At 42.4% G+C, this 24287-nt stretch overlaps 1 protein-coding gene across 3 annotated transcripts in view; it reads left to right on the top strand.

The window, feature by feature from the left end:
• The window catches only part of LOC143156528 (uncharacterized), a 41003-nt gene extending 19467 nt beyond the window's left edge, over positions 1 to 21536 (top strand). For all 3 annotated transcript variants that reach the window (XM_076330165.1, XM_076330166.1, XM_076330167.1), the window contains 10 exons: positions 1661 to 1797; positions 2363 to 2482; positions 2894 to 2924; positions 8981 to 9002; positions 9493 to 9517; positions 10427 to 10465; positions 11881 to 11982; positions 17686 to 17791; positions 18909 to 19835; positions 20625 to 21536. In XM_076330165.1, the coding sequence (XP_076186280.1) occupies positions 1661 to 1797; positions 2363 to 2482; positions 2894 to 2924; positions 8981 to 9002; positions 9493 to 9517; positions 10427 to 10465; positions 11881 to 11982; positions 17686 to 17791; positions 18909 to 19835; positions 20625 to 20680 (1565 nt within the window). In that variant the 3' untranslated portion in view covers positions 20681 to 21536. The remainder of the gene's footprint in view (positions 1 to 1660; positions 1798 to 2362; positions 2483 to 2893; positions 2925 to 8980; positions 9003 to 9492; positions 9518 to 10426; positions 10466 to 11880; positions 11983 to 17685; positions 17792 to 18908; positions 19836 to 20624) is intronic.
• The last annotated feature ends 2751 nt before the right edge of the window (positions 21537 to 24287 follow it).

Genomic DNA, 24287 nt, shown 5'->3' on the forward strand with positions numbered 1-24287 from the left:
GAGAGGATAAGTATTGCTGCTTGTCAGTGGCCTTAGTGTTCCTAGTATGTGCTGGTGGCCTAGAGAAATATGTTCCCTGACAAAGAGCCAAGTAGCAAATTTCCTCATATTAGCAGAGAATTTCTCTGTTTAGTGAATTGGCTTGCTGTTACTCTACATACAGTATTAATATTAAAAAGCATAGCGATTTATTATTATAAGCATTTTTACAGAAAAAGGTGGATAGCAGAATGTCACTTTCTTGTATACTCATTTCATTTGGTGATAGGTTTTTTTTTTCAGAGTTAAGATTTAGTAGTATAATACTGTAGTGGGTCTGAGATGGAGTTTAATTTTTTCATAGAAGCCTGTATGTTTTGGATTTGTGACTAAAACAGTGTTGATAACACACCAGTGTTTTGGCTGTTGCTGAGCAGTGCACAGCATCAAGACTGTCTTTTTTTCCACTCAGGGTCCCCACCCCTCACCCCTTGAGTAGGCTGGGGGTGGGTGAGAGACTGGGAGGGGACACAGCCAGGACAGTCGACCCAAACTGGCCAAAAGGATATTCTGTACTACATAATGTCATGCTCAACAATCACAGCTGAAGTAAAGGAAGAAAAAGGCGGGGGGGGGGGGGGGGGGGGGGCAGTGTTTGGCTTCCAAGGTGGCTGGCTGTCCATCAACTGGCTGGGTATTGGCCTGCTTGTGGGGAGCCGAGTGACTGGTTTTCACATGGGGTTTTTTTTGCTTTTTTCCCCTCTTTCCTTCACCTATTAAACTGTCTTTATCTTACCCCATGAGTTTTCTTACTTTTGCTCTTCCAGTTTTCTCCCCATCCTGCTGAGGGGTGTGTCTGTGAGTGAGCAAGCAGCTGTGTGGTGCTTGGCTGCTGGCTGGGGTCAACCCATCACAAATACGCAGTATTGGAAATTATGATAATAGGGAACAGCTGCAGGTTTTTCCTGTTTGTTTTGAGCTGCTTATAATCTTGTTGCATTTAAGCTGTTCCGAGTAAAATTTTTCATGCTAGGTATAAGCCTCAAACTTGGAAATTTCTGAATACTTCTAAGGCATAGTCTTTCAGTCATTTCTAGGAAAAATGAAGAAAAATCCCATTTTCCTTCCTGTAATTCTTAAAAGCTTGTGGAAGATTTTTAGATTATGAAGAACTCAGTTTTGTGAAGTGATTATTGTCTTTTCTACATGTGCTTTGTGCTACTCGGACACTGACCAAATTATGTTTGACTAAGTAGTTTAAATGCAGTTTTTCAATCTAGACCTTTGCGTGGCATTTCCTATCCTCATTCTCTTTTTTATATGCACTTCTCCGTGAATTCTCTTACATGACTGTATTGAATGGAAGGCTCCTTTTCAGTTTCTTAAAAATATCCCAGGCAGGAAAAAAGGTGCATGAAATATTTTATTTTGGTGGGCTTGCAAATCTGCCATAGACAGTGTTTTTCCTTTCAGAATAAAGCATTGTAAAGGGAGACATTTAATTGATGTGGGTAATAAGTCCAAAGAAGTGTTGAAGTGATCCTGAAGAAGTGTTGAAATTCTGAAAATGGAATACTTTTATTTATTAATTTTGGCTTTTAGTGAGCAACATTGAAGAGAATACATTTGTTTATAGTAGTCTATACTAAAATACAGGTATTTTTAACTCTTGCTTTTACAGGTTTAGAACACGTGGTTGAAATCAGATTTGAAGGAAGAAAAGAGCCGCATTATGAGTGCAAGCTGTGTGGGTTTAATACAGAGATGGCACCTATGATAGAACATCTTAGCGGATATAAACACAGAAGAGCATACATTGTGAGTAATTTTGATGCGTGTTGATCACAATTTCATTATGATACTCCCCTTTTATTTCTTTTCTATAAATACTTACATCAAGTTTGAAGTTTAAATACCCATATGATAAATTGCTAATACTTGTACGGTTGACTCTTCATGGGTCAGATCAACATGAATAGCTATGAAGCTGTGAGCTCTTGAGGAAGTGTGATCCAGAGGTGCGTGTCCATATCTGCTCAAAGTCTGTTCCTAAGTGTTTTGATTGCCTCCAGGATCAGGTTCCTAGAACATTGTGGTTCTTCCTTATTCCTCAGCATGCCCATAGCATTGCTGGGTATGGTACAGAGCATGTTACCTTTTGGTAGCAAGCTTTGCATGGTACCAGTTTTTTATTTTGAAGACTACTTAAGCAACTTTAACATTAAAATTTAATTAGTTGTGTTACAGAGAAGAGACTAGCTCGTAATGTTCAAAATTATGTTTACCGGTCTTTTGGAAGCTTGTCCAAAAGGTGAAATGTGCCAATTTTTTAGTATTGTGATGAATTTTGATATTGACCATTTCAAGCTGTTTTTGTCAACAGTCTAAAGAATTTCCAGATAAAATGAAGAGAAAGACAACAGATGTAAAAGAATGCAAAGTCTCATTTCTCAGACGGATAGCAGGAGAGCTGGAGAAGACTGAAGGATTAAAAATGTATAAGGTAATTGGAAGTAAATGTAAAGTATCCGGTAATGTGTCTTTTATCAGTGCATTTATGTTTGACCTAGTAAACTTTAAAAGTACTGCTGACAAAGCTTGTTAAATTTCTGTGTGTTTCTATGAAGTGTGGTATTCAATTGAACTAAGGCTTAACTTAAAGTTGCCCTAAAAAATCTGGGGAAATTTTATTGCTTTACTTCAATGATTTTTAATTTTCACAACTTAAATTTTCTCAAATGTATTCTCTCAAATATCATTTATATTTACAAGTTTATATATCTATAAAATTATGGGCTACACTGTTCTGGGATAAATAAAAGTACTTGTTCTGTTTCTAAAGGCAGCTGCAGTAGAGACTGTTGTTAAGAAATTTTAATCAGAAAATCTAATATGAAACTATTTCTATTCCTAGATTGAAGGTTACATAAGACCAAGTACCTCACGTAAGTCTATGAATTACCTGAATATACTAGATTTGACATAATTGATATTTGGCCTAATTTGAATTAGTAGTTGGCTCAGAGGGTTTGACTGATATAAAATGTTCAACTTGCAATGGCACAAAATGTTTTCAGAGATTTTCCAGTTTTTGTGAATTTGAAATGAGGGAAGAAGGGAATTGCCAGACTTGCAGTGTTTGTTAGTAATTTTTTAACTACTTGGTTCTGGTGAGTTTCTCTGAATAAGCTGTTAAAGCTCATTTCAGTCATCAAATGACATACACGCTGAATCACTGGTAAAAGTGGAAGTTACAGTTCTTTAGCAAGTCCATTGGAACAAGCAATGGAAACCAAACCCTAAAACATAAAACCAGCATCTTCCCTCATACAGTATGTTTGAGTTATGTCTTTTGTTACTGTAAATGTGCTGTTGATACTTAATGATGCCAACCTGAAGAAATACCTACTTGCTACCTTTTGACCCTAGTACTAATATCAGTGGGAAGGTAGGTTTGATTGAAATGGGTGAAGGTTGCATAGATCAACAGAGTTTGTCAGTGTGAATCCTGCTGTAGGTGACTACCGTAGCAGTGGGTTTTTTTTGGATTGATCATTGGTGGCTTCTGTGGATTGTACCTTTTAATGTTGGCCTGCAGAACAAGGTGGCAGAGACCCTTTTTGAGCTCCGTTTGCCTCTCTTGTGAAGAAGAGGGAATGTGACCCAGTAATCTAGCTCAGTAATTCTCAGTTCAGAGTAAATTGACATCAACACTTACTGACTTCTGTAGAACTATAAGACATGCTCAGATATCAAACTGGAACATCAGAAAGAGTGATCCCACCCAGTCCTACAGGATATGAAGAACTGGAGGAACAGACAAGAGTGAAGTTAGCTGCAAAAGTGTTGTGTCACTCAGTATTAAGTTTTGCTCTGGTTAGGTGGTAAGGGCAATATCAAGTGAATTCCAAAATAAAAATACTCTAGTTATTTAGAAGAAAATCATGCTTACTGGTTTAGCAGCTGTGTGTCTTTAGACTAGATCATATTGGCAGAGAATGACAATTGTCTTCTGACAGCGAGAGTGAGTTTGAGGATATGATTAAGAAAGGCCATTTGGTGGCATGTACTACTTTGCAAGTGGCAAAACGGACATTAACACCAAATTTTGGCTGCTGCAAAGTTCATATGCAAAACTAAGATAAAGTTATGTATTTTTTTATATATATGCACACACACATGTATGTATGAGAGGCCTTGAAGTGATTGATTTGTTACTTTTCTTAAAGGAAAAAATTACAGTGTTTCTTTATTCTCTAAAGAAGAGAGATTATCTGTATTTTGTCTTGGGCTTCAGATTAAAAATACTATCTTATTAAGGTAATTCCTATAATCAGTTACTCAAAGTAGGGAGTTGAGCTCGAAGGTCTTATGACACCATGTATAAGCACAGTGTGGTAGTATAACCTATGAAGTTCTGGTCTAATTTAGTCTCTGAATTCTGCCTGTGTCATTTTTTTTTTTTCCTTTCTAAAAACTACTCTTAATGCTGCTGCAGAGTACAGCAGCAAACTGGAAATAAGTCCAGAGATTTACTTTGCTATATTTTGGACCAGGCTTTTCAGATTGAATTATTGCTTCCTTGAAGTTATAGCAGATACCTGGAGAAGCTTCTCTGTATCTTCAGTGGGGAAGTGATAACTCCGTGCATCAGTACAGGATGGGAAGTGACAGACTGATCAGTCTTGCTAAAAAGGACTTGATGGTTATGGTGGATGCCAAGCTGAATATGAGCCAAGAGAACGCTCTCATTTCACATAAGGCAAAGCTCATATTGTGATACTTCAGGAGGAGCACAGGCAGCAGATTGAAGAACAGTCTTATCCCCTACTATTTGATACTGGTAAGACCAACTTGGAATGCTGTGTCTAGTTTTGTTCCTTCTAGTTCAAGGGAAAGATGGAGAAATTGCAGAGGATCCAGCAGAGGATTATGAAGATTCTCAGGGGTCAAGAGCATGTACCTAGGATGAGGGTTAGAGGGAGCCGGGCTTGTTTAGAATGGGAAAGAGGAGGGTAAGGGGTGATCTTGTAACTGCCCTTCAAGCAGTAGACTGCTACAAAGATGACAAAGGCAAAGTTGTTGGTAATTGCAGGCAATGTAACAAGAGATGGCAGCCACAGATGGCAGTTTGAGAGGCTGAACTCAGGAAAAACTTCTTTCCTAGAGGTTTGTATAGCACTGGAACAGGTTATCCATAGGGAGTGAACTCTTCATCCTTGGAGATTTTCAAGACCTGGCTATGCAAAACTAGAATCTTATGTTGGCAGTAGTCCTACTTCAAGTGGGAGGTTGGACTAGATGGTGGAACTGGAAGTCACTGTGTGGTCACAGAGCTATGACATCATCAGAATTGCAGAGATGTAGTGCAATAGCTTGTACGACTGGAGTGCTGTAATGGACGGATATGGGCTCCTTATGAAAGATGGCATAGCAGATGACAGTAGGAGTTTTGCTGGATGCAAGAGCACCTTTTCTTTATAGAGCCATGGCTGGTGGTTGTTGAGATCTTATGGGTCAGGACTAGGGGGAAGGCCAACAAGAACAACATCATGGTAGATGTCTGTCCCTCTTGAACAGGCAGTCTGTATCAAGGCTGTCTTTACATAATGGGAAGAAATCTCCCAAATGCAGGTCCCAGTTTTCTTGGGTGGACTGACTTTTGCTGGAAAAGCAGCATGGCAAGTTGCAAACAATCGAAAAGTGAGTCAAGGCCAGTTTTTCATGCAGGTGCTGGATGAGTCAACAAGAGGAAGTGTTTTGCAGAGAAGAAGAGTCAGGAATTTGATGATCAATGGCAGCCTTAGTTGGAGTGATCATGAGATGATACAGGTTAAAACCCTTTGGGGAATGAGGAAGTTACGTATCAGACTAATTCTGTTGGTCTTCAGGAGAACAGACTTCAGCTTCTTCAGAAAACTGGTAGTCAGGATCCCTTGAGAGGCTGCTTTGAAAGGAAAAGAAGCCCAAAAGAGCTAATCGGTCTTCAAGGAGAACCTCCTCAAAGAGCAGAAATGATCCATTCTGCTGTCCAAGAATATGGGCAGGCATAGCAGGTGGCTAGTGTGTTTGAACAGGGAACTCCTAGCTGATCTTAAATGCTACAAGGAAGCATACAGAGAACAGAAGCAGAGGCAGGCTGCCAAGAAGAAACGTATAAGAATTGCAGATGTATTTGGGGTGAAATTAAGAAGGCAAAGCTTGCCTGGAGGTGAAAGGAATATGAAGGGCAACAGGAAGGCTTCTGCAGGTATGACAGCAGCAAAAGAAGATGTGGTCCCCCTGCTGAGCAAGTAGCCTGGTGATGAAGGATGTGGAAGAGGCTGAGATATTTGTAGCTTTCCTCGCCTTGGTCTTTACTGAGAAGGTCTGCTCTCAGATCTTTGTGTGTAATTGTAAAGTTTAGGGGAGAATGGCATTACCCACTGTAGAGAAGGTTCAGTTTAGGGAAGAGCAAATTAAGCATGTACAAGGCCATAAGACAAAAAGGGATGCTTCTGGTGTTGAGGGAGCTGTTTGCTCTCTAAAGTCTTTGAAAGGTCATGGTGATCAGAGGAATTCCTTGGGGATCTGAAAAAAACCAAATGTGGTTATCTTCAAAATTAAAACGTGGCTACAGGCTGTCCCAGACCTTGTAAAAAATTATGGGGCAAGTCCTCATGGACATCATTTACTGGTGTGTGAAGGTCAAGAAGGTGACTGGGAATAGCCAATGTGGATTTACCAAGGACAAACTGGGTTCGACCAGCCTGATTGCGTTTTGCAGTGACATGGGTTGGCTCTGTGGACAGGGGAAGGAGGATGGATGTCATTTTAACTTTATCAAAGCTTTCAGCACAGTCTCCCATGTTATACTTGCCACCAAACTGAGGAGATAAGGTAAGTCTACAGGGTAGATAAAAGGTGGCTGAACTGTTGGGCTCAAAGAGTAGTTGTCAGCAATTTTAAGTGTGTTGGCCAGTTACTAGTGGTATTCCTCGGTGGTTTCTCCTGGGGCCAGCACTGTTTAGCATGTTCTTTAGTGACCGGCATAATGGGATAGAATACACCATTGTCAAATTTGCAGATAACGTCAAATTGGGGGAATGCCTGGTATGTGGTAGAGCAAGACTGCCATTCAGAGGGATCTCAACAAGCTGGTGAAATGGGTTGTCAGAAACCTCCTGAAGTTCAGCAAAGGTACATGTGAAGTCTTACACCTGGGATGGAGCAACACCCTGCTGGATACAGACTGGATACTATTGGGCTAGGGAGCAAATCTTACGAACCTGCAGGTTTTGATATACAACGGTATGAACATGAATTAGCGATGCACTCTTGATGTAACGAAGGCTAACAGCATATTGGACTGCATTAGCAAAAGTGTAGCCAGCAGGTTGAGGGAAATGCTTATTCCCTTCTGTTCAGGACTCATTAAGCTGCTTCTGGAATACTGTGTCCTGTGTACAGGAGAAATTTTGGTGAACTGGAAAGAGTCAGCAGAGGACTCACCAACTACAAAAGATCACAAGGAGACTAGAGCATATGATGTGGAGGACAACTTTAGGGACCTGGATTTGATTACCTTGCGGAAGGCAGCAGCTAGGGAAGGGATCTAATTGCTGTCTTCCACTACCTAAAACATGGCTACAGAGAAGGAGCCAGACTTCAAGAAGGTGCGCAGGGAAAGAACATGGCAACATTCACGGGCTGCAATAAAGGAAATGCTGATTGAACATTCAGAAGGTTCTGCACAGTGAGTAGTCAAGCACTGAAATTGCCTGCCCAAAGAGGTGGGAAATTGCCATTCTTGAAGACTTAGAAAACTCAACTGGACTTGGGCTTAAGCAGCCTGATCTAATCTTGAGGCTAATCATTGTCAAAGTGAGCAGAACTTCAGTTACTAGCTTGAGTAGGGTGAAGTATCCAACCACTGAGTAGCACTCCTTGTCTCCACCCATCTTCTTTTCAAATGGTGGATTTTGGAGGCTTACTGGAAAAACAGCACAGGCTGAATAATTCAAGGAAAATTATTTTAATTGTCATTGTCCTCATCTTACAGTTAATTGTTTGGTTTCTGTTACTTACCACCTCTGTGGTACTTTTCTCTTACCTCTCAGGCTGGACTAGATGACCTCCAGAGGTCCCCTCCAACCTAAACTTTTTTATGATTCCGTGATTCTACCTGCAGAGGTCTCTCCAATCCTACGTTTCCATGATTCTTACTTCATTGGATATCTTCTGTGAAATGGTGGCAGTCCTTTTCTCTCCTGACATTTGGAAAACTTTGGGACCTACAGTGCAACTTCTTGTTGCAACTCATCAGTATGTGTTCAACATCAGGTGGTTAAAACAGTAACACGAGTCTTTCAGCCTCATATTGTAGGGGCAAAGATGTCATTTGTCCTGAGAATTATTACTTATCCTGCTGCTTATCCTGGAACACCTGTGCTAATAAATACTTAAGAAGTGGTAAGTTATGTACCATGCATTAGCTGATTCTCTGAAGCATAGCTACTGTCTTAAACAGACTACCTTGTTTTACTGAGCTTTCCCTCCTTCCTCATGCTTATACACTGTACTGGCAAGAGAGATGATTAGACATTCTAATCTTCATAACTTCTTGTTGGAGACTGACCTAGAATAAGTGCAACGTTGAGGTACACTGGTAGGTTCACAGAAAAAAATACAAAAACCTTTTCACTTTTTGCATAGAGGAGGCGTGCCGACCTCAGTTCAGTCCACACTGACTTCTTGTGTGGAATTCAGTTGCCTGAACATAGATGCTGTAGGGTACCCTGCAAAGCTGTTAGGGCACAAGACTGCCATAGTCCTTTCATCAAGGATGCCTGTTGGTTTCTAAAATGGCCGTATACGCCTAGATTTTGGCTGCTGAATCCTGCCCTTTAAAAAAACTGCAGCCACTTTAGGGCCAGTAACTGTTCTGTTTGTGTAATGCTTTTATTGCAGTAATACAGTGGAAACCCTATCATGTTGCTAATAATTCTTTTTAATTTTCTAGCCCCATCAAAGAAGAAAGCAAGGTGAGAATACAACCCCCACAGGGGAATCAAAAGAGAGTTGGGTTTTTTTTGAGGTCTCTTTACTTATTACATAGATCTTCTTTTCTGTAACAAGCGTTGTCACGTAAGGGGAAAATATTTTATATTGTCTTTCCACTGTACTTCTTCCTCTTGTGTAAATTGTTCCTTTCTGTCCGTGAGGAAATAACCTGAAATAAAATTTGCTATTCAGTTTGTAACTAGCTATGGCTTTTGAAATACTACAGTGGTTATGCAGTTCAATAGCAATCTGATGTACTCACACACATGATCTCTTTGAGAGTCACTCAGAATAAGGACCTTTAACAAATACAGTATTGTAGATATCCCATAGAAAAAGATATCCTATATTGGTAAGTTAAATTGGTAAATTTGGAAATTGAAATATTTTGATTCTAGTTACTATGAGTAAACCTGACTTCTTAGTAATCTTTAGAATGCATCTTAATATTTTCATTTCTTTCTTTTTAAGGTGGGAAGATGATTATAAGCGTGAGGTATGTAGAGGTAGTAATTCTGCAAGTGTCTTATGTTGTAGCAGTTACCTTATGCTTGCTTTAATTTTTCTGAAAAACTTTTGTTCTTTGGCTTCATTTGCCATTTTATTAATATCATTCCAGAAGCAAAATAACTGACCTAATGACCAGAGTTTTGTGTTCATCACAGCAGAAGGAAAATGAATACTGTACGTCAGGATGTTCATCCACCTTAGCTCTCATAATTCCTGTTCAAAGTCACTGAGAGTCTCAGACCCAGTGTCTGCAGGCCAGGTCTCCCAACCTGTGCTGCAGTCTGCACTTCTCTGTTTTGCCCCTCTTCAGATCAAAGGTATTCTGTACTGAAGATTTGGTTTAAATTTTACGATATATCTAAAGATGTACAATCCTTTTTTCTAACTCAAAGGTGAAACCCAAAGTGATCTCCCAAGTGTCTGTCCTGAATAGCACTGGGCACAAACACTGAGAACTGCCTCATTTTTATCTTAGTGGCAGAGATTATTTTGTAATCTGATGTATTCTGTGGTGATGTCTTGCTCTTTTAGGCCTGAGGCTGGTCAGGTACTATGCTAGATGCAGGTGGGCCCTTCACTTTTTTTAACCATGAGGTTGGACCTGAGTGAGGAAAGCCTGGGAAAGATAGCTCTTGTAGGTATGTAGCTTAGATGTGAAATGTGTTCTTCCCGGTATTGGAAGTAATGCAGTTGCATTTGTAGTAGCTGCTACCTAATTGCTGTTGAGGCCCTAACATTATATGTTTATGACTGTGACCTAAAATTACTGTCTTTTCTTTGCATTGACTTTTGTTGTTGGATAAAAGATTAAAAGGTCTTTTTTGTAGAAGATGATGCAACAAATACTGTAGTATTCAGTCTTTTAATTTTTCTTCCCCGTTCTACAATCCCACAGAATGATCCTGTTCGGAAACAGAAGGCTCTAGAGTTCTTGGTATGTATGTAAAATAATTGTGATGTGTCATGCAGTTTCACCAGTATGATGCAATGAATATTGTGAAGGAACCTCTGATTACTGATCAAACTCATTTGACCACAGCATTAATTTCTAAGTTCTATTTTAATGGACTCTGCTCTTTGAAAAGCTGGTGCAGCTGTAGCATAATGTCAGCTCAGAACAACTTGCTGGATTAAATGTGAGCTCTCTCCCTGTTCTCTGGATCATTCTTCCCTGTGCTGAGGAGCCACGCTGACAAGCAGTGTTAGCAGCACTGATGTTGCTCAAGTGCTGTTGGCTGCCCATAGCTAATGGGATTGTTGATAATGCTGAATGAGAGGAGGCAGTCCGGTCTTGCTGCCTGTGGTGGTGTGGCTAGTGCTGCTGCTGCAGAACTGGACAGCCAAGTGAGACTGGGTGATACTAGAGCACAGCTGCTGGTGTTGGAGTGGGGAAGTTTTATCAGTTCAGTTGCTGTTAGCAGTGGCATAGCAAGCCTCGGTTTGTCTTTTGGATTTATGTTGTGAAAATACCTGACCATTTATATTTGCCGTTTTACTCCATGAAAGTCAGGTTCTGTATGTAAGGCAATTACAAAATTTAATTTGAGTCTGAATTGTGTTTATACACTGAAATCACAAGTAGAATGTTTTGAGATGTGCTTCATTACCAGCTGAAGAGATTTTGTTTCTCTTTCAATTTTTCTTCTTTTTTTTCTTTTAAGCTGTGGTTACTTGTGACTTTAGGAAGAGGTAGACAAAAAGCAAGTCTGGGTATAATCAGTAAACTACCAAAAATGCTTGGCAGACGGTTAATTGATTTTTATCTACAGGAATCACAGCTATTTCTTACGGCAGACTGCCTATATTCTTTTAACTTACTGTAATCACTTATAACTTTATATACTTACTAATCAGTCTCTTTGGACATTAAAAAGACAGATAGCCGTAATTGTTCTGCACTTTATAGAATTATATCAATATCTTTTGATATCTCTTATTCCCAAAATTACACACAGGAAAATTATAATGGAAACGTTCATCTTTTTATTGCTAAAATGGGGGAATCAAAGGCATTTGATCGTGCTGAAGCTTACTTTTTATTCAATTTTCTACACAGACGACATAAATTTAGGACTTGTGCCCTTCTCCATCTGCAACGAAATGTTCATGATTGACAGTATGGGAGTGGCACAGACATCCAGGGTTGTGTTTTACCTCTTAACCAGGCCATAATTATGTTCACATTTTTATTTTTTCATACACGCGTGTGTGTATATGTATATTATATATGTCATATATCAACTAATAGTATAAACTTGGTTATACCAAAATCAAAATATAACTTTGATCTGTTTGCGTATATGACTCTTCGGCATCCTAATGACCAATTCTAACCATGTTTTTCAACAGGAGACTTTTCACATCACCTCAGACTCAGAAGCAACACTTGTTGTTCATATTACACAGGAACTCACAGAAGCTTTGAAGGCCTTTTGTGAAAAAAAAGCAGCAGTAAGTAACTTAATCTTGACCAGAGCTGTTTTACCACTGGGAGGAAAGGAGTTGTTGAATTCATTGGCTTAACACCTGTTACGCCAAACTGTAACAGTTCAGGCATAGGTCAAAAACCCCCAGTTAAATATACTTCAATTTTTTTTACAATTTCTAAGTACCAAATACATTAATTGCGTGGCACATTTCTGTTAGTTTTCCATCATCTTCCATCTGTTTTGGTTTTCTTTTGCATGTGTTCTCCCCCTGTTTTGGGCACCATTTTGCTTCATGATGTCTGGTTGTCATGCTTCCTTTGCAGCTAGTCCCTTGCGTGATAGCTTTTCTTCTAAGATTGATCAAGTTTTAAGTGCTACCCAAATGTGTCACTTCTTTCTTTTGTGGGCGTGTGGATAAGTCTTTCTTACTGGTGACTTGTAGCTCTGCTCCCACTTGAGAGCTTTAATCTGTTAAGACTAAGGTAGATAAGAAGTTCCTGTCTTTCTGTTGGCCCTTACAAACCTCCATAGCTTTTTTGCATAAAAGCTGAATATGCATAGAAAAAAGGGTCTGAAGAAGGACCAGAATCTGTACAAAAATGACTCATCACCTCTGGCAGCTACTGGCTCACAAAATTCAGCACCTGTTTTTCTGAAAGATATTTCAGACTGGTTTCTTAGGCATTGATAATATATTCCATGTCAGCTGAGCTATGGTAACTGTCTTTGTCCAGATGCCACCACCACCTTTTTGAGAGCTACACTTTCAAAATGTCATGCATTTGAATGTAATACAGTTCTCATGAGCTAGTTAAAAATTGTTGTCATAACTTAATCTCAGGCAGTAGCTGAGCCTTCCATTCTGCATTCCCCAGCTTGAGACAGGTTTTGCATATCATAGAATCATAGAACGGTTTGGGTTAGAAGGGACCTTAAAGATCATCTAGTTCCAACCCCCCTGCCACGGGCAGGGACACCTTCCACTAGACCAGGTTGCTCAAAGCCCTGTCCAACCTGGCCTTGAACACTTACGGATGGGGCATCCGTAACTTCTCTGGGCAACCTGTTCCAGTGCCTCACCACCCTCATAGTGAAGAATTTCTTCCTTATATCTCATCTAAATCTACCCTCTTTCAGTTTAAAGCCATTACCCTTGTCCTATCACTACATGCCCTTGTAAAAAGTCCTTCTCCAGCTTTCTTGTAGGCCCCTTTCAGGTACTGGAAGGCTGCTATAAGGTCTCCCCAGAGCCTTCTTTTCTCCAGGCTGAACAACCCAACTCTCTCAGCCTGTCTTCATACGAGAGGTGCTCCAGCCCTCTGATTATCTTTGTGGCCCTCCTCTGGACTCGCTTCAACAGGTCCATGTCCTCCTTATGTTGGGGGCCCCAGAGCTGAACGCAGTACTCCAGGTGGGGTCTCACAAGAGTGGAGTAGAGGGGGAGAACCACCTCCCTCGACCTGCTGGTCATGCTTCTTTTAATGCAGCGCAGGATACGGTTGGCCTTCTGGGCTGCAAGCGCACATTGCCGGGTCATGTTGAGCTTCTCATCAACCAACACCCCAAGTCCTTTTCCTCAGGGCTGCTCTCAATCCATTCTCCGCCCAGCCTGTATTTGTGCTTGGGATTGCCCCGACCTATGTGCAGGACCTTGCACTTGGCCTTGTTGAACTTCATGAGGTTTGCATGGGCCCACCTCTCAAGCCTGTCCAGGTCCCTCTGGATGGCATCCCTTCCCTCCAGTGTGTCAGTCGCACCACACAACGTGGTGTCGTTGGCAAACTTGCTGAGGGTGCCCTCAATCCCACTGTCCATGTCACCGACAAAGATGTTAAACGATGCTGGTCCCGATAGTGAACCCCAAGGAATGCCCCTTGTCACTGGTCTCCAGTTGGACATCGAGCCGTTGACCGCAACTTTTTGAGTGCGACCGTCCAGCCACTTCCTTATCCACCGAGTGGTCCATCTGTCAAATCCATACCTCTCCAATTTAGAGACAAGGATGTCGTGTGGGACAGTGTCAAATGCTTTGCGCAAGTCCAGGTAGATGACATCAGTTGCTCTTCCCTTATCCACCAATGCTGTAACCCCAGCGTAGAACGCCACCAGATTTGTCAGGTACGATTTGCCCTTAGTGAAGCCATTTGGCTGTCACCAATCAGCTCCTTATTTTCCATGTGCCTTACCATAGTTTCCAGGAGGATCCGCTCCATGATCTTGCCGGGCATAGAGGTAGGACTGACTGGCCTGTAGTTCCCTGGGTCTTCCTTTTTTCCGTTTTAAAAATGGGGGTTATGTTTCCCCTTTTCCAGTCAGTGGGAACTTCACCGGACTGCCATGACTTCTCAAATACGATGGATAGTGGCTTAGCAACTTCATCCGCCAGTTCCCTCAGGACCCGCAGATGCACCTCATCAGGTCCCATGGACTTGTGCACCTTCAGGTGCCTTAGATGGTCTCGAACCTGATCTCCTACAGTGGGTGGCTCTTCATTCTCCCAGTCCCTGCCTTTGCCTTCTGCGACTTGGGTGGTGTGGCTCAAGCACTTGTCGGTGAAGACCGAGGCAAAAAAGTCATTGAGTGCCTCAGCCTTCTCCATATCCCAGGTAACCAGGTCTCCAGTTTCATTCTGAAGAGGGCCTGCATTTTCCCTAGTCTTCCTTTTATCCCCGGTGTACCTGTAGAAGCTTTTCTTGTTGCCTTTGACGTCCCTGGCCAGATTTAATTCTACCAGGGCTTTAGCTTTCCTAACCTGATCCCTGGCTGCTCGGACAATTTCTCTGTATTCCTCCCAGGCTCCCTGTCCTTGCTTCCAGCCTCTGTAGGCTTCCTTTTTGTGTCTGAGTTTGTCCAGGAGCTCCTTGTTCATCCATGCAGGCCTCCTGGTGTTTTTGCCTGACCTCCTCTTTGTTGGGATGCATGGCTCCTGAGCTTGAAGGAGGTGATCCTTGAATATTACCCAGCTTTCTTGGGGCCCTCTTCCCTCCAGGGCTTTATCCCATGACATTCTACCAAGCAGATCCCTGAAGAGGCCAAAGTCTGCTCTCCTGAAGTCCAGGGTAGTGAGTTTGCTGTGCGCCCTCCTCGGTGCCTTCAGGATCTTGAACTCCACCATTTCGTGGTCACTGCAGCCAAGGCTGCCCTTGAGCTTCACATTCCCCACCAGCCCCTCCTTGTTGGTGAGAACAAGGTCCAGCGTAGCACCTCTCCTCATTGGCTCCTCTACCACTTGGAGAAGGAAGTTATCATCGACACATTCCAGGAACCTCCTGGATTGCTTATGCCCTGCCATGCTGTCCCTCCAACAGATGTTGGGGTGGTTGAAGTCCCACATGAGGGCCAGGGCTTGTGAACGTGAGGCTGCTCCTATCTGTCTATAGAGGACACTCTATATAGACATATATATATATATAGACATCCACTCAGTCTTCCTGGTCAGGTGGCCTGTAGCAGACCCCCACCATAATGTCACCTGTCCCTGCCTTCCCTTTAATCCTGACCCACAAGCTCTCGGTCTGCTCCTCATCCATCCTCAGGCAGAGCTCCATGCACTCCAGCTGGTCATTGACATAGAGGGTGACACGCCCTCCTCATCTCCCCTGCCTGTCCTTCCTAAAGAGCCTGTGTCCCTCCATCCCAACACTCCAATCATAGGAGCCATCCCACCATGTCTCCGTGATGCCAGTAAGATTGTAGCCCTGCAGGCACGCGCACATCTCTAACTCCTCTTGTTTATTCCTCATGCTGAGAGGCATTTAAGTTGGGCCCCCGATGAAGCTGTCTTACTGGCTGGAGTTCCTTTGTGCTGCTCTTCAGGTGCTCTCCTGCTGACCTGTGTTCCTTCTCCAGGCTCTGGGCATCTGTTGTTGGCCCTGGCATCAAACTGGTAGGAGTGGGATGGATTGAGGTTCCCCTCCCCCAGCATCTCTAGTTTAAAGCCCTCTTCACCAGCTTGGCAAGCCTATGACTGAAGATGTTCTTCCCCTTCTCTGACAGATGGACCCCGTCAGCTCCCAGTAGACCAGGTTTCTCAAAGCGAGTCCCATGGTCTAAGTAGCCGAACCCCTGGCTGCGGCACCAGTCCCGTAACCATTTGTTGACTCGCCAGATTCAACCGGCCCTTTCAAACCCCTTCCCTTTGACTGGCAGGATTGATGAAAAAACTGCCTGCTCTCCTGAGTCCCTTACCGCCGCTCCCGGGGCTCTGTAGTCCTTCTTGATAGTCCTCAGACTGCTCCTGGCTGTGTCACTGGTGCCCACGTGAAACAGCAGCAGCAGATAATAGTCAGTGGACTGTACAAGGCTTGGTAGCCTCTCAGTGACATCCCTGATGCAAGCCCCCGGTAAGCAGCACACCTCTCTAGAGAGTGCGTCCGGTCGGCAAATGGGTGCCTCCGTACCTCTCAGAAGAGAGTCGCCCACTACTGTCACCCGTCGCCTTTTCCTAGTGGCGCTGGTTGTTATACGGGGGAGCAGATCGGGCCGCATTACTCAGCTCCAGCGTCTCTCCTGGTGTGACAGGACTTTCCTCTTGGGCCTGCAGAGCGGTGAAGCAGTTCTGCAAGGGCACCTCAGGCTTCAGGGGAAGACTCTTCCTCCTGCTGGTCCTTGCCTTTGCAACCGTCCATTCTTCTGCATTATTGGCCCCCCCGCTCCCTTCTGCATGTGCTGGTGGGGGAGTTTTTGGCTGTTTGGCCGTGGGCTGCGGGTCCACTGCAGACTGCGCTTGGAACCAGCTATCTAGCTCCTTCTCTGCCTCCCTGATGTTACACAGTCTTCTCACCGCCTCCTGCAGCTCAGCCACCTGCTGCAGGAGGTCCTCCACCTGGTCACACCTTTTGCAGGCAGATCTGTGCCTGTCCCTACCCCAGGAGAAGGGTCTAGGCCCTTCCTGCAGCCTGAGGTCTGCACTGCAGCCTCTCCCTTCAGCAGTTCCGTCCGCGTGGAGGCATCGGCCACCGCTGGGGTAGATGGTGCAGAACCCCTAGCTGGAGCTGCAGCCTTTGCTCTCAGATGAGTGCCCGCCATTCTGCCTCCAGGGTCAGGTAGGATGAGTGCCCTTGGCCTGTGCAGATGGTCACAGAATGGTGCCCGGTTGCTGGGTTATGTGTACTTCAAGTCTCCCGCTCGCCCTCCTGTGTACTGCTGTGCCACGCCCTGGTCACTCACGCTCCCTGGGGCTGCCTTTTGTGGGAGTGGGGGGTAGCCGCTGTTGCTCCTGGCCCCACCCACACCTCATCAGCCGCTTTCGTGAGAGCTGGTGGGTCTCTGCGCTCCTCTGGGCTTTCCCTGGCTCAGGAATACACCGCGATCCCTTGCTCCGCTGCGGAAGGCACCTGCACCGGAGCTGATTGCCTCTGCGAGTGACTGTTGGTGGTGGTTACACCGCATTTAAATCTGCTGCCCATATGTACTCATTTTCTATTTTAGCCAGGTGATGTTGAGGGATACAGGGCAATAAAGTAAAGAAATTTGAAACAGGTGACACTGTCTTCCCCAGACACCTTATTCCGTTCTCCAGACATGTACCTCTTCCACATAATACTTTTGAAAGTTGTGGTTTAATGTGGTAATTGTGAACAACAGAACAACACATCCTTCATACGGAGATTGCTGTCACCTAAAATTGTACTCTGCTAACTTTCCATGGGCAACTTACTATTTTTTTTTGAATGCTCAAGATCTGAGTTTAAAAACAGACATTCTGACCTTTTGCTTTATCCAGGTTAATTATACTAACAGTCTGAGGCCACTGATGTCAATATCTCAAGGTGAATTTCCAGGAAGGAAAAGCATCCCAAAACACTATAAGCCATATGGAAAATCCAAAGGTAATTTAGACACTGTGTTCTACTAGTTTAAGTCCACTCTTAGCGCTGGACAGATTGCGAAAATTTACTTTTATGGCCAGCCATAGTGCTTCTTTGCTAGAGCACTGTGTGTCTTTGCCCTCTGAGTCAGTTCAGGGTATCGTTTTCTGAAGCCTTAATGATTTCAACCTTGACTGTCTAAGAACACTTCTGTCTCACTGAGTTGTATTACAGCAGTAGAGGTTATTGGAAATCCAGGCGGTAACACCTGCCTGGCTTCAGTGTGAAGGTTGGTGTGTCAAGGTATCTTCAAAGGAGTATTTGCTGTTCTTACATTGAAAGTGAATGTACCAGTACCGCTAAGGGATACAATGAAAGAGATATTTAGCTTGTTTCCTTAGAGCGCTGGCCTTCTAAGTAGTTGCCCCCCTCTACTTCCCACAAATCTTAAGGTGAAAAGAAGTTCAGTAAGAAAGGACGTAAGGATGAGCTGCAGAAGTAGAGCTTTGGCAACTCTTTGGTTGGCTGTATTTCTGGAGGATTTACAGGCTTTAATTTTGTAAACCTTTGCTTTTTTTTTTTCCCTGTGAACTGCAGAACTGATATATTTAATAAGAAAACAAGCACTGACAGGAAATCTTATGGTTTAAGCTAACCCATTTTATTTCATATCCACAGTGGGTTAAGAGCACGTGTGTTACCACCATGTATCAGTCAAAGTGTTAACTTCTTGAGAGATGCTAGCTTTACTATTTATAATCGTTCTTATATACTGTTAGTGTATCCTGATCTCTCTTTGAGCTCTCTTAGATACATGTTGATTTTTAGATACTGGTTGATTTTTAAGATGCTTTGACAGTGAAGCAAAGTGTAGTTGAATTCAGATGATGTATTAGTTCAAGTGATTAATTGGTTTGAGTCAGTTGTTCCCCTCCTATTATTCTTCAGTTGTATTCAGCTTTACAAATGCAGTCAAAGAAAGAAGGCTGATGTTTGCTAACGCAGTAACTATGCATTAAATACCATATATATAGTCAGACAAAAAAGGGGCTTATACCGAGTTAAGTTTATTTTGCAAACAGTTGCACCAGTTGCATTTAACAAATTAGTAGTGGTCTGTATTTATTTATTTATTCAGGAAATTCTAACTGGAATCAAGGTTTTTTGTCTCAGTATGAAGAGTGTTCTGCAGATGCTTCTTTTGCTCCTGCTAACTCATACAGTTACCAAACAGATGATGGATCATCTTCCTATGGACTAAGATCTAATGACTTTGCAATGATGTCTGCACTCAGGGACTCTTTTGCTCTTCAGACTGGAAGTCCTGCCGGTGGTATCAGTGAATGGCTGAGACTGTTCAACCGATCTGCTTCTGGCAGTAATTCAGCTGGTGGGGCCTCTTCCTATGAGACAAGTCCAGTGAGTGAGTACTCAGCAGAATATATGTCCAACGATGTGCGAGGAAATAAGCTCCCTGATAACAGAAGCTCATATGGCGGGGAAAGTACAAATTGGAGGAATCAACAAGCATGTTCAAAAGCGAGGAGTATAAGTGATCAAGGATTACCCTATCCCAATTCTTCTGCCTCATATCCTTCATCTGGAAGATACTCCGCAAACTATCCTTCGCAAAGCTATTCCTCTTATAAGAATGATGAGCCTGTGAATACTTGTACATCTTCTGCAAATTCTGCTGTTTCAGGAAGAGGTGGCTCCAGGTGGCACCAGGACTCTGGGTGGAACGAGGACTCTAGGTGGAACCAGAGCTCTAGCTGGAACCAGGAGTCTAGCTGGAACAAGGACTCTAGCTGGAACCAGGAATCTAGGTGTCGAGGATTCAGGCATCAGAAGTCAGGCTACAAGAGTGATTGGGGTTCACATCAGTACTCGTTTTCTGGCAGTGGTTCGTACAGAGATTACCAGCAATTCAGAAGCTCAGATAAGATGTTTGATGAAGATGCTGTTGGTCTTACTCCCAACATTTTGAACAGACTACGGGGAAAGGATATACCTACAATGACCAGGATGCTCAAACAGTTGGCTCCATATTATCCAGCACTTCAAAGTAAGATTGTGATTAGTTTTCATCTAAAATGAGTTACATCAACATAGTTGCTTTAACGTAAGCAGTAGACCACGTGTTGCAGAGATAGTACGCTCCATTCAGAGGAGTTGAGTTAATTTTGCTCAACATCTGTATCAGTTGAAGAATGGCTTTAATTGCCTCTCTGAGGAGACTTTGCCTCTTGACAACTAAATAGAGCTGTGAGTGGGAGGAAATTCTGATAGCACAAAGATTTCCTGAATTGAAAGGTTTATCCTAGGTCATCTTGCTAACTAGCATCTTATATCATGATCGGAGTTTGTACTGTTGGGGTGCCAACTGTGGGGAGGGAATGTATTGGCATAAAGAAGAAAATATGGGAGTGCATGCAGAACCAAACTTGGATGGCATTATAATAGATGAAAATACTCCAAATGGATCAAACACATTGGGATAACAGAAGAGAAATGTTATCAAAGAGCTGGTTTGTTGTATGACAAATTATTTTCTCCAATTATTGTAGAAATATTCCTTAATGTTAAAAATAGTGATATGCTATTCAAAATAAAAGATTCTCCTTTGGAAATAGATTACAAGAGGGATTTAAAGGGAGGTGGGTGTATGCTACTGTATAGCTCTCATTGGGCGTGAGTTTGGGCAAATGCGAACTATGCTTATGGTAATAGAATTAGTTCATTAACTAGGTAGCTAGTTAATAGTAAAACTTTGATTTTAACATTCTCTCTGCTGTATTATGTGAAATAACATGAAATAGAAGTAACTGTAAACGTTTTTATCTCCCCTTTCTAGAACTAAATATTCAGACATTAGTCAATGTGCTAGTAGAAACTAGAGGAAAAGATTAAGGAGCAACAACAGCTGAACTGGAAACAGATGAACAGATTCAAGAATCTCCATCTCTTGGCTTTCAGGAAAGAGACTGCATTTAGTTCTGTGTTTGACTGGTTTTGGAAGGGGAAAGGGGGGTAGGGTTTAATTTTTTAACATGTGAAATATAGCTGGAACACAAACTTGCACATAACGGAGGTGAACATACTATTTTCTTTGGGCTTTTTTAATGTATTTGTTATATCTTAGTATATTACAGAAAAGATCTTCTGTTATTTTTTAAAAATATGTTAATGTTATTCTGTCAGCAAAAAGCTAATAGCCCTTTTAACACCCTTCCCAACTCAGAAAAAAAGAAAGGTTTGCTTTTATCTACTTAGGAAGACTATTCACTGAAAATACAGGTCCGTTGCATGAAAACACAGGTTTACTTTTCTTCACACAAATGTAAGGCCAGTTCAGTTAATTTTATAATTTAGCATATTTTTAGAAATTGATACACTACATTTCTGTTTAGACAAAGAAAGGAGAATGTCCCAGCAAAGGTATTCTGTGTCTTAACGTGATGCTATATGGGGAAAACGTAATCTGTTCTAGGGGATTGGTATGTAATGGGGCATGTTACTCTCTTTCATTTTTGCAGAGTAAAAAGAGATGCGGAATACATGCGGATTTTTTTTAATATGTTGTTCAGAATGAAATGGTTACAAATGGACTTAAAAACTCATTTGATGGATTGAGCCATACTAAGATAAAAATTCTTGATTCTTTCTACTGGCAAAAGCGTACTAAGAAATAGTAGAACCTATAAGGCAATCAGATAAAATAATAGGGAAAAATAAATAATCAAAATGACATACTAACTGAGAAATACTTACCAGTTCATGGTGTTTATCAGTGGTCCATACTTACGTTTTCTTTTCCCCACACCTCTGAGCCGTATGCTCATGAATGCCTGGCTTTAGATATCTACTTTATATAATCAAATCCAGCTTATATGTGGCTAAAGAAAAGGAGTAAAGTGAGGCAGTTTACTCCCCAGTGTCCCTTTTCCTTTTCACTGCTGTGTTGTGGACTGTCATTTTTCTTCTCACCCACACCTGAAACAGTTCTCTGTCTCTGTGCTTTAAATACTTGTGCTAATCCAGGGTTAGTCTTCGTGAGCTGTCATACATCTTTTTGCATGCACTAAAACAACTTTTTGGATTTTGTCATGTAAATTTGAACACAAAGGCAACAAAGGAATTGATGATAGAGCATATAAACTCGATTCCCTAAAATTCCTCTTCTGTAATTGTTTTGCTTGTGCATCGGAAAAGATCCACTTTCCTTTTTCATTCCTGTTCACTATTTCCTTTTCTCCTTCTCATACTTACTGAAGCGTTTAAGTAGTTTCTAATGGCATAGACTCAGTAGTTGTGCCATACACTTTTATCCATGGAATTACATAGCAGACCTTCTTGCTTAAAGGGGAAAAGCATTATTTTCTACCACAGGTGTCTGCCAGAGTTTTGATTTAAAACTCTCTGGGACTGATCAGGTATTATCTACATTAAAAAATATCAGAAATTATTTCTACAAGTGTTCCTACCATAGGTTTTTTCCACAGAAAGTGTAGTGCAAGTACTATTCTGAAACTGTAGAAAAATGTTGCTAGAAAATGTTACTGCTACAGCTCTGTCAATTCAAGTTAAGACCTTTTCATCTGAGGTGGTTGTAGAGAGCTCTTTTTTTCCCATTTCTCACTCCCTTTGGGATTTTACTGCCATGACTGTATATCCCAGTGGCATGCAACAGCTGGATGATCTCTGCCCAAATTAGATGCTCTTTCTGCCTACACATTCCCTTCTTATTTTTTGTGCTGGGGAACAGTTCCTGTCCCTGCTTGTTGTGCAGGGTCCTACATAGGGGAAACGGTTCTTGCATTTTGAAACTGAGTTGGAGCAGTGACCACGTTAAGATAGGAAATGCTTTTCAGCATTGATTTCCTAAGGGTTTCCTGCGCTGTAGATGGCATTTGGAGTCTTGTAAATGCCCTTCGCTTCTCTGTTTCAGTTTTCAGTTCTTACCAAAATCAGTGAAGTTCTTGAGTCCTTGTGCTTAGGGACATGGTTTAGTGGTGGACTCGGCAGTGCTAGGTTAATGGTCGGACTTGGTGATCTTAAAGGTCTTTTCCAACCTAAATGATTCTGTCAACGATGTTGACAGCAGAACTGGAACTGCATCTATACATGCATTTTGCAACTTGGAGAGTATGAAAGAGATGATTGTCTGTTGGTTCTTATACACGGGCACTATCATGTAGAGAATTTTTTTTTAAGCTGGTGGTATCTTGCAGTTATAAACTCCAAGCCTGCCTTATCCCTTATGTGCAATTACTACCAGCAGTGTGTTCTCAGTTTCTTTCAATCGGCTGAGCCAGTTCCAGCTGCATCACTGCTTTCTCCTTAATTCTCTTTTTATCTTTCTTCTTTCCAAAGATCTTCCTAGCTTTGGAAATTAAGAGCTTCAGCGTGCAATTTCTGTACTGATATTGGCCTGGGGTCTGCCACTTGGCACTCCCAGGTTTGACTGACTTTTGGTCTATAGCTGTCACCTTCACAACTGATTTCAGAGGCTTTTCTTTCCTGTGTCCCATGCCAGCAAACAGGTATAGCTGACTTGTGTCAAACAAGTAGCGTCTTTGTTATTGCAGGAACACATTCCTTCCTGGAGTTCAATTTCCTAGTATTCAAATGAAGGGCAAAAAGAAAGAGACAGAAACATCTTCAGGATGCAACTCTGCGAAGGGATTGTTTACCCCTGTGACAGGAGTGATGAGTGTTTTTCCTTTTTTCAGGGCTGTGTAGAATTGTGAGTACTAAGCATCATTGCCTCATTTGGAGGGCTGCTGCGACACCTTCCCTTCCTCTGTAGGGCCAGGTACTTGCAACTCGGACTGTTTTCTTTTACAGGGTCCCTCTCTCAATCAGTTTTTGCCAATGGAGGCATCCACCCCGAGGATCTATCTGCCTGTTTCACTCCTTCCTCTCTAGCCAGCAGCTCATCCTACAAACGTGACTTGGGGGAGGTGGCAGCTTTGCATTCTGTCTTACTGGTTCTCACTCAGTTCAAGCCTGCCACCTTTAAAGGGGGATTCAACTGACGCTAGAAAAGGAAAGCATACATCCAGGCTTCTGACCTGTTTGGCACCTGACCAGCAGTGTCCACAAAGGCACTGGGTAAGAAGACCTCATGGGAAGAAAAAAAAAAGTAGAATGTGCCTTGGAAGTTCTGTCATCCTACCAGTTACTTCTTCAGCAGGATTGCATAAGCCGAGACCTCCTGTTGCTTCTGTTTTCCTGGTTTTGATTCAACTTCTGGCTACTCCTTACTCCATGAAACCTCTTTGCCTTACCTTGCTCCCATGTAGTATAGAACTGGAGCAGAATGAGTCCTCTGCCTGTTCCCGGTTCTCTAGACTCTGGTCTTTCTTCAAGAAACAACCTTCACAAGGTAGGCAGCGATAGCCTGCAGAGCAGCATCACTTTAAATGCTTGCTGTCTGTCGGCACTGAGAGCGCTACACCACAAGCGTTGGCGCTGAGGCAAGATTTTTGAGGCTGCACCAGAGCCCTTTGAACCA

The sequence above is a fragment of the Aptenodytes patagonicus genome, chromosome 2, assembly GCF_965638725.1.
Source record: "Aptenodytes patagonicus chromosome 2, bAptPat1.pri.cur, whole genome shotgun sequence".
NCBI classification, from domain to species: Eukaryota; Metazoa; Chordata; class Aves; order Sphenisciformes; family Spheniscidae; genus Aptenodytes; species Aptenodytes patagonicus.